We start from the raw sequence: 10,385 nt of genomic DNA, 5'->3' as shown, positions 1-10,385 counted from the left end.
TTTGGTGCAGAAAAAGCATTTGACAAAATCTAATACCTTTCCATAATTAAAAAAGACACACACAGAGATAAAAGGTAATTTTCTCAACCTTATGAAGGGCATTAATGAAAAATCTTATATTTATTAAAAGTTTCAGCCACAGAAATTAGGCAAGAAAAATATTTAATATCCAGGTGAGAAAGAAAGAAGAAATTACTTGCAGGTGGAAAGATCTTGTATATAGAAAACCCTAAGATAGTCATGGCAGTTAACTCCTGTAACTTGGGAGTCTATGGGGGAGGCTGAGACAGGGGACCACAAGTTGGAGGCCAGCCTGGCCAATTTAGTGAGAGCACGTCTGAAAATAAAAAAGGGCTGGGGATGTAACTCAGTGGTAGAACGCTTGCCTACTATGCATAAAGCCCTGGGTTTGATTTGATCCTCAGTACCACACACAATCAATCTCTCTCTCTCTCTCTCTCTCTCTCTCTCTCTCTCTCTCTCTCTCTCACACACACACACACACACACACACACACACACTCACAAACACAATTAGAACTACTAATAAATAAGTTCCATTTCTATTTTGTGGAGTAGTTTGAGGTGCACTTGGTATTATCCAGGCTGGTCAGTTTTCTCTCCTCTCATCTCCAGCCCTTGCCAGGAAGCCAGCCAGGTCAGCCACTGTGATTATTACTGTTGCCATATTTTAAGGATGAGAGAAATGCTAAGTGTCTTGCCCAAGGTCAAAAAGCCAGACAGTATTGGTTCCTGAGCTTGGGTCTCCAGAGAGCAAGGATCTTCTCCCCTTCCAGGAGGGCTCTGTCCCAGCCTGCCAGCCTTCATAGCCTCCCCACACCCACAGAGAAACACGCTTCTATGAACGTAGAGTAAACAGGCAGAGAAGCCATAAAAAGCAACAAAAAATATATTTTATAAGGATTAGATAACTGTGGAGGTCATGGCACCCCCAACAGGGGATTGAGTGGGGGGGCTCAGGCCCGCAAGACCTCCGTGTAGGGCTCACATCCTGGCATCACCTGGTGGGATGTTGTAGCACTGGGCTGATGGGAAGATAAACACAGAGTCAGTACCTGGGGGCTCTCTCCCTAACCTCCACCCCACTGCTCACAGTCAACTCCCTCAGCTCTTGGAGGCAGGAAAAAGGAGAGGGTTGGTACCACAAGTCATTGCAAGGGCCCTTGGGGGGCACTGGGGGATACCCAGCCCACTGCACTCCTAATGCTCCATTCCATCTGTTTCACATGGGACTGAGTAAAAATTTAAATTAAATTACAAAAAAAAAAGAATCTCCTTTAAAACATTATAAGCTACTGGACTAGTCTCAGACCTCATTAACGGCTGAGGAAGGTAAGGGACTGTCCCAAGGCCAACCAGCTAATTAGCAGTGCAGTCTTTTCTCTTTCTCTATCCAGGAACACCTGGGTGTGCTCTGAAGCCCTGTGACCTGGACCCTGCACCCTCTAGGTCCATAATCTCACTCCTTAGGCTCCAAGGGCTTCAGCTTCAGGGCCAGCCCAACATCGGGGGCTTCCCCCAATACATGTGCAACCTCAGACCCCCATGTTTCAAAGCTCACCTGATACTCCTTACCTTCTATAAAGGTGCAGACTTACCTTGGGGGGGCCTGAGTTGCAGACCTGGGCCCAAGGAGGTCTTTATGATGTCAGGTTGGCCTCCAGTTGGTGTCCTGCTCCATCTGAAGGCAAACAGCCTCAGACATGTACCTGGGAAGCAACAGGCCAAATGCAAGGAGTCACTACCCACCTTGGCCTGGTCTCCCTGACCACACTCACCCCTCAGCTGGGAAAGCACAGAGCCCAGGGCTCTCATCCAGGAGCCTTATCCAGGCTGCCATTCCCCTCTACCACATATCTTGGGGCAAAAACCTACAACACCAAGGAAGAGTGAAATTCCCAGAAACTCCCAGAGTGCCCTGGAGAAAACCCCAAAGGAAAGGAACAGGAAGTGTTAAGGCCTGGGAGCTGCGGACAGAGACCAGGGAAATAGACCCAGCTTCACCCCACCCCACCAGCCCCAGGGTCCACCACTTGAGCCCTTGGTTTACCAACTCACTTGGGTCCCAAGGATGCACATAGCGTGATGTAGAAATTCCTTGTGCAGCCCTGGTTATAAGGGTTATCGTGCTGGAGGGAGATGAAGAAGGGAACAGGAGCTCAGAATCAGCAGGACTGGGCAAGGCCATCTCCCAGTGACCCTTGCTAAGTTGGTCAGCTAAGCCAGGGCTCAACCTGGGCCCGTGGCAAGGCTCTAAGAGTGACCCAGGGCCTCCTGCCTTCCCAGGCTCCTAGGAAGAGTGACCTTCCTCAACCCACTTGTGAGCAGCTCCCCACAGACAGTGCTGACCCAGCACCCACCTCTCCTGCCTTCTCAGGGCTCCTCATCCCCTTGTGCCTCCCTTTGCAGGATCCTTGCTCTGTCTCTATTGGCCACACCTGTCCTCTCACCTCATCCTTCCAGGTACCTTTTAAGATCTTTCTAGTGCTGTTCTGCTCAACTGATCCAAAGATGGTGTCACCACTTTACTCTCTTACCTCTCGATTTTTTCTAAAAATCTACCTTCATTGAATTTCACTATCTGGGAGGCCAGTGGCAGCAGGGGATGGCCAGACATATTTCCCTAGTCAAAAATCAGATTTTCCAGGAAAATCTGAGCTGAAGACCTTCAGTACACAAAGCAGGAAAGGTCAAGCTCAAAGGTCATGTCTTTCCTGGACACTGAGTGGCTTCTCCTCTCCATTATTCTACTTTCTCTTTCCCCTGAGTCCATCCGTCAGCCTTGACCCCTCCTCCTTCCAGACCAGGTTGAGTTTCACCCCAACTTCATGAGCTTTAGGTAGCAAAAACTCTGTTATAATGGCAAGTGGCTCAGCAGCACTTCTATCTACACCAACTCTCCGATGGCCTATGCATGAAGAATTTCATCTTCAAACACTCTTCTCCACCAGAAGGAAAGATGATTCCACATCAGAACAGCTCTGGAATATGTCCAAAAAGCAACATGAATCATTGTACTCTATGAGGTTCTGCCTCCTTTAAGGTGTTCACAGCACTTAAGAAATGAGTATACCACCAGGTGCAGTGGTGCACACCTGGAATCCCAGGGACTTGGGATTCTGGGGCTGGAGGATCGCAAGTTCAAGGCCAGCCTCAACAACTTAGCAAGGCCCTCAACAATTTAGTGACACCCTATCTCAAAACAAAATATAGCAAGAATTAGGGATGCAACTTTGGTGGTAAAGCACCCCTGGGTTCAATCCCTAGTACCAGAAGAAATAAATTAATTAATGGCAGAGTATTAAAAAAAATCACAGAATTTTGAAACTTAGAGAAAGAATGTTTGATTAGATATATATCATGTATAGAAAATACTGATTGTACATAAAGTATAGAAAATGCTTCAGGAATGATAGTTAATAAATATCTAAGAACTGAGCAGTAAATTTGAATACCTTCCTCCCCCCACATGGAACCCTATCACACACAACTAGAATCCAACAGCTCTGAGGCACCCAGACCAGCCTCTCTCACTGGCTCCACTCCTGGGGCTCCTGCTCCAATTCTGTGTCTCAAACACCCTCACACTCCACAGGACCCAAATCCAGCAGCATCTTCTTGCCGCATTTTCTGCCCAACTTCCTGCTGCCTCTCCTTCTTCCCCTTATCTTGGGGGATCAGGGCACCAGGCTTCTCTCTGTTCCTTTCTCTCTTTCCTTCTATCCCCAAATGTTGATTCTTCTGTTTGTTGGTTCACTCATTTATTCAGATTTCTTTTCTCTGTGTGCTGGGGATTAAAAAATTCAAGGCCTTGCACATGCTAAGTACACACTCTACCACGGAGATGCACCCTCAGCCAGAAATATTTTAGGGCATCAAAAATGCTTCTGTCCAACCAGGCACAGTGGCACACACCTGTAATCCCAGTGACTTGGGACACTGAGGCAGGTTTGAGACCAGCCTCAGCAACAGTGAGACCTCAGCAACAGTGAGACCCTGATTTACAATAAAAAGTAGCAGGGACTGGGGATATAGCTCAGTGGTAAAGTGCCCCTGGGTTCAATACCGAGTAGCAAAACAATAAAGAACAGTCACTGCACTGGGGATGGAAAGCACCCTGCAAACAGCATGGCCAGACTACTTTCAGTGGTGAGGGCAGCTGCAACATGAGGCCCTGAGCACCATGGGGAGTGGCCCAGGTAGAGCAGAGAGAACCATGTAGGCAACCCAGATCACAGCACCCAGGTGCATGCAAAGGAGAAGCCCAGAGAGTTAAGTGCTGAGACAGATACTTCTGGTTTCAGAGGCTGTGTCCAGTTCAGAAAGAGTAGTCTGAAGATGTGTGCTGGCTTTGGCCATTAATGAGAGCATCATCCTGACAGCAAGGTCTGGGCTGACCTGGCCCAAGAAGTGAAGGGGGAGCTAGTGAACAAGGTCAACTCTTTCAGGAAATAAGGCCCAGAAGGTACAACTGGTGGAGTGGAGGCCTGGGATGTTAAGGGTGAGACTTGTATGGCTTTTAAGATGAGGCACAAACATGTGTAGATGACCATGGGAAGGAATGGTAGTAATAGTAACAGCAGCACATAGGGCACTTTCTGGTACCAACCACTGTTCTATGTGGTTTACCTGAATTAACCCACAATTCCCTGTTTTACAGATAGGGAAATTGAGTGACCAGGGGCTAAGTAGCATACCCAAGGGTCTCCCTGCTGGTCAGTTCTAGAGCTGTGATTTGAACTTATGTGGTCTTCACCAGAGTCTTTGCCACCAACCACCAAGCAAGTAACTCTAGGAGGAGTTGAAGTCAGGGAATGGAGTATGGTGGGAATGAAAGTTGGAACATGGGATCAGTGCCTGAAATTAGTGCTGCCAATTACAGAAAGGAGCCCTATCTGGTGAATCTTAGAGTGCAGACCACATTTAGGTCCCTTGAGACCTGGGGATCCTGGACTTGGAGGGCCTCATTCTGAGCAGAGGAGGAAGGGCAATGGCCTATGGCCTGACCTGGGGCTGGAAAAACCACAGGATGGAGGAAGGGAAAAGGCTGCCAGGCAAACTCAATGATGGAGTGAAGCTGGAGAGAGAAGACAGGCAGACCACAGGGCTGAGGAATAAGGGCCAAGCACAGGAGTCACAGGTGGGAGGGAACCACATATAGCAGTGGTGGGGGGCTGACCCAAAGGATGGGAGGTGATGAGCAGAGGCTCCTCTGTCTTTTCAGCTGTCTTGGGGTCTGTAGCTTCCCCTCCCCCACTGATGCTGCCCACCAGTCTTGCTGAAAGAGCCTTTAGTCAAGTGAATGCCATACTAAAGGAATCCCATGGCAGAGATGCCCACTCCTATCATACCTCGTGGATGCTCAAAGAAAAAGCAATAAAGACACACAGATGGGAAAGAAAGCAATAAAACTGTTCCTCACATAGGACATGAGGTTCCATTCAGAGTGAACAACAATGAATGCTGGGGAGGAAGCTCAGTGGCTGAGCACCCGATTCGATCTCCAGTACTGGAAAAACAGCAACACTAAGGACTCCTGCTCTATGGAAGATGCTGTGAAGAAAATGAAATGACAAGCCATGAATTGCAAAAAAAGATTTGCAAAACATAGATCTCAATCCAGTATAGAGAACTCCTGAAACTCAGTAAGAAAACAACACATTTAAAAAAAAAATGGGCAAAAAGATTGGAGCAAACACTTCACCAACAATATACCCATGGCTGAGAAAACATGAAAATATGCTCAACATTGTTAGTCATTAGGAAAATACAGACTGGAGACCTAATGAGATACCACTACTCATTTATTAGGCTAAAATTTGAAAACAAAAAAAGAATAGTAACAAATGACAGTGTCAAAATCTAGTGAGGATGTGGAGCAACTGGAATTCTCATTCATTATTGGTAGAAAGTAGAAACGGTACAGTTGTTTCCTAACAAGTCACACATGTTTACCTTATGACTCAGCAATGCCACCCTTAACAATTTACCCAAACAGAAATGAAAACTTATGTCCACATGTCTATGCACCAATGGTTGTTGTAGCAGCTTTATTTATAACTGCCCAAAACTGGCTGGGCACAGTTCCCCATGCCTGTAATGGCTTGGGAGGCTAAGGCAAGAGGGTGGCAAGTTCAAAGCCTCAGTAACTTAGTAATTTAGCAAGGCATTAAGCAACTTAGTAAGACTCTTTTTCAAAATTTTAAAAATTTTTCAAAAAGAAAACATATGGATGCTGGTGGTGGAGTGGGGTGAGGCTGGGATTGTTGCTCAGTGGTTAAGCACCTCTGGGTTCAATCCCTGGTACAAAAAAAAATAATAATAATAAACCAACAAAAATACTGCCAAAATCTAGATGCAAAGTAAAAATCCTTCAATTGGTGAATGTAAAAGTAATCTGTAGGGAAATACAATACTACACAGAAACAAAAGACAATAAACTACTGATCTGAGCAACTACATAGATGAATCTCAAATGTATCATGCTCAGTGAATGAAGCCAGACTAGAAAGCCCACAACGCCATTTATGCATGATTCTGAAAAAAGAAAAACCACAAGGACTCAGGGAAAGAAAATGACAACAAGAGATGAAAGGATTTTCTGAGGTAATGAAACTGGCTAACCTTGATCTTGGTGGAGAGTACATGATGTCATTTGTCAAAATCCCTAACTATAGGCTAAAAAGGGTGAATTTTACTGTTTGTAATTACCCGTCAAAAAATGACATTTTTACAAAATTTTACCATGGCTCCCAGGTTTCCACTTCTTCAAAACGAAATTCCATGCTTGGCTTTCTGGGCCTTTCTAATCTTGACTCCCATGGAGTCAACCTCATTGCCCATGCCACCTTGTGCTTGAACTAGCTCCGTTTCTTCATCATTCTGTTAACACCCTGTTTTTGGATTTCTGAGCCTTTCTGCAAAATTGTACCTCTCACAGTCAATGCCCTCCTGTCTGCCTCTCCAAAAGCACACGTAGGACACAGAGAGTGGCATGTTCTACTCTGCAGCGTAGAGTAAACTCCCAGTTTCTTCCAGTCTGCTACACGGCTCAGGACTGACCCCTCGCACAGAGTGTTCCCGGTGTCTCTGGTGTTATTCTGATGGCAGGTTGCTTATCAACACAAGTGCATGATGTACTTACCTCTATACCCATCCCTTAAATAACTGCCACCTACCACACCCAGCACACAGTAGGCTTTCAATGCAATGCACCCAGGAGGGAGAATGGCCACCAAGATCCAGCATATAGAGATATCTGAGCTGCATCTTTAGGGGTGGGTATGGAAGAACTCATGAGGCACCATCAGGGCCAAGGGCAGTGGAGAATGCGCACAAAGTGCCTAATTCCAGAGGTGCAAGATGCCTCCACACAGCCAGGGGCACACGCACTCAGACCACTTACCTGATCCTCATAGGGTCGCCTGGCAGTGCCCACCGCCACTGCCTTGATTAACAATTGCAGGATGAGAGGGAGCAGGAGGGCCCCAGCGGGTAGAGCCACTAGGATGCTGTGCACAGGCTAAGAAGGGAAGCCATGGAAGAGCTCCTCCCTGGCCCCGCCTTTCAACGCGACTCCTCCCTCCCTCCCTCCTGCCCCAGCTAGCACAACCCACCAGCTCTCCCTCCCTGGACTGGACAGTTAGTCCAGTACACCCAAGGGAAACCTCACTCCACCACACTGTCCTCCCACCTTTCCCTTTCCAACTTTCAGTACCCTACTCTGTGCCCCCCTAGATTCTTAACTCCACAGGCATCCTACCCCGCCTATCTCCCTGACCCCACTGGCTTTCCACATGTCCTTCACAGGTCCTCTCAAGTGACTTCTCCCTCTAGCCCCGCCCACGTCAGCCCCTCCCCCGTCACCACGCCCTTCCTGGGATGTTTGCCCCTCCCTCCCCACCACACCAGCTCTTCCCAGTGTGGGCCCTTGGGACTGTGTGGATACGTCATGGTCATGGTTTGGTCCAGAAACGCCATGTGCCTCCTGCGTGAGATGAAAAGCACGCAGGTGGCCAGCACACTACCCAGATAGAGGCACAGGGACACGAGGAGTAGCAGGTAGAGCCGGATGTTTCGGTGCCCCACACAGTTATTCACCCAACTGCAATGGTGGTCGAACTCCTAGGAGAGAGGAATGAGGACTCAGGGTCCCGTTCCGACTGGCCTCCATCGCCCCCTAATCCTGAGGCCCATCACCCCCTATTCCCAACGTAGCCCTCTAGGCCACCTGCTCTTGGCCCTACATACGGGTTCCCATCTCAGGGAGAACCTGGCATTTCCATGGTTAGAGCACAGTTAGGACCCCATGGCTCATCAGGTCACCTGTCCTGCGTGAGGTCTTTAGAGACAAAACCTGCCTGGTGTTACTTGGAGCAGGATGGATAAGGATGAAAAGAAACACCCTTGCCCTACCAGCTGTCTGCACTTGTGAACCCGAGCAGGGTGTGGGCACATCAGAGAAATGCACTCAGAACCCAGGAAACCCTCCAACTGGGACACCCAGACCAAGACAGGCAAAGATTCCCAGGACAGGGCAGCAGTCAGCCTAAAGGGCTGGGGATCTAGTATCAGCAAGCCAGGAGAGGGGACAGTCACTGCTTTTCCTCCCCCTGACTCCACCAGGCTCAGCACAGAGGGGATGCCCTTTGCATGTCAGCACCTGTGCAAGCAAGGCCAGCCTCCCTGGACAGGTGTAGACACTGAGGTGTCGGCGTCTATATGCCACTAGAAGCAGTTTGGGAAGATGGTCTCATACCCACCCCTGGCCCACCCATGTCATGAGGTTCCTGGTCCTGGCCAGGTGCCCGGGGACGGGTTGGTGAATGGACAGGGAGGAGGAACACTCACTTCCACACAGATGTCACAACTTTCGCAGTGGAAGGTTCGAGGCAGGCGGTGAAAATTACAGGTGGGACACCACGGCATGTCATATAACCTGCCATTCACTCGTGCCATGTACGGTGCCTCAGGGTCCTGCTCGAAGGCGCCTGCAAGGGAAGAGGTTTGGGCAGTGGAGGAGGCCCTGGTATCACTCTGATGCTCGGGGCAGCCCCATAGCATCACTGGGCAACAAGAAGGTGGGGAGGAGGAGGGCAGGGGAATCCCGGTCCCTGTTGAGCAAGCTGACCACTCAGATGGGCGGACAGAGAGAAGGGCTTTCCAGCCACAAGAGCTCTACGTGGAGCTCCCCACTTTGGAATAGTGATCAGTGCTTGGAGTCGGGTGTGAAATGGGAAGGAGGAAGGGAGAACTGCGTGGTTGGAAGAGCCTGCTGCCTCTCTTGCCGGGTCCTCCCTTCTGAAGCAACTGGAAAACCTCCAGGATTCTGTTTTTTTCACACTTCAGTGGCTTGGGAAATGAAGTGCCAGGGCCCAAGTAATGATAACAGGGTAAGAAGGGATCCTGAGGCCACAGGTAGGGGGGTCAGCCCTTTAGAAATGGCCCCTGTCGGCACCAGCCCTTGGGGTGCCACCTCCCTCTCCCAGGGGTCTGAGGCCTTACCTCTGTGTAAGATGCCTGGATCTGAAATGTTCATGGAAATGAGGCTATATAAACTGAGTAGGCAGAGAAGGCCTGAGGCCACTGGAAAGACCCACTCTCCATTTTGCACCAGTGCTCGGCATCTGAAACCAGGGCCAGACTCAGTTCTAGTCGGGGGCAACCCGGAGCCTCCATGAGGCTTAAGGAGACAGACCCCATTCCCTCCACCAAGTGTCACCAGCATTACCAGCCTCCCACAGTCCTCCCAAAGCCTCAGGCTCCCCACATCGCTGTGCTTCTCACTAAATATCCTCCTTCCCCTCCTGGCCTCCCTCCTCCTCCCTGCCTCTGCACTCTCACTGTCTATTTCTCATCTGTCTCTTGGTGAGAAACCCAACAGCTGGCTCAGAGACTCACGTGAAAGTGAAGAATATGGTGCTCAGAGACACCAGGGCTGCTCCAGTCACACAAGCCCAAAGGCTTGAGAAAAGCCAGGATCTGGCTGGGGGTTGGGGTGGGGACAATAAGTCGTCTGATACAGTCATGCTTCGCTGCCTGCTCTCAAACAAATGAGAGCCAACCGCTCCTTCTCCTGGGTTGGCACCCAGAGTACCATGACTACAAGTGTGACATCAGAGGGGTTCCGGAATGGGGGCTCTGGCTGCTTCCAGTGCCCTCTGCCCTCAACCCTCTTCTGCCCTCACATACACACTTGTAGACTGGGACATCCTGCTCTTACACGGGTGGCTTTGTTGGAGCTTGTGAGCATGGGATGTAGTTTGTCCCCCAAAGGTTCATAGGCTGGACGCTAGGTCCTTGGTGTGGCAGTGTTGAGGGGGTAGAACTTGCAAGAATTGGGGCCTAGTGGGAGGTAATTCGGCC

At 49.4% G+C, this 10,385-nt stretch overlaps 1 protein-coding gene across 1 annotated transcript; it reads right to left on the bottom strand.

Moving 5' to 3' along the window:
• Window positions 1–1,831: 1,831 nt before the first annotated feature.
• On the bottom strand, window positions 1,832–10,048 carry LOC144254255 (palmitoyltransferase ZDHHC19-like). Its single transcript, XM_077797271.1, has 6 exons — window positions 9,921–10,048; window positions 9,525–9,646; window positions 8,871–9,010; window positions 7,969–8,144; window positions 7,426–7,531; window positions 1,832–1,891 (listed from the first exon to the last, which is right to left on the bottom strand). The coding sequence occupies exons 1-6, from the start codon at window positions 10,046–10,048 to the stop codon at window positions 1,832–1,834; spliced, it is 732 nt and encodes a 243-aa protein (XP_077653397.1).
• Window positions 10,049–10,385: the final 337 nt, after the last annotated feature.

Source organism: Urocitellus parryii, chromosome 4, assembly GCF_045843805.1.
Source record: "Urocitellus parryii isolate mUroPar1 chromosome 4, mUroPar1.hap1, whole genome shotgun sequence".
Classification (NCBI taxonomy): Eukaryota; Metazoa; Chordata; class Mammalia; order Rodentia; family Sciuridae; genus Urocitellus; species Urocitellus parryii.
Note: the sequence above shows the minus strand (reverse complement) of the source record. Positions and strands in the feature narration are given on the sequence as shown.

Bases quoted from the DNA above. Each gene is read 5' to 3' on its own strand.
- LOC144254255 (XM_077797271.1), bottom strand. From the start codon at position 10,048: ATGACTGTATCAGACGACTTATTGTCCCCACCCCAACCCCCAGCCAGA. The intron at 8,145-8,870 runs GTGAGTGTTCCT...CCTCTCTCCTAG, and splicing joins GTTGTGACATCTGTGTGGAA to GAGTTCGACCACCATTGCAG. The intron at 1,892-7,425 runs GTAAGTGGTCTG...TTGGTGTTGTAG, and splicing joins GGCGACCCTATGAGGATCAG to GTTTTTGCCCCAAGATATGT.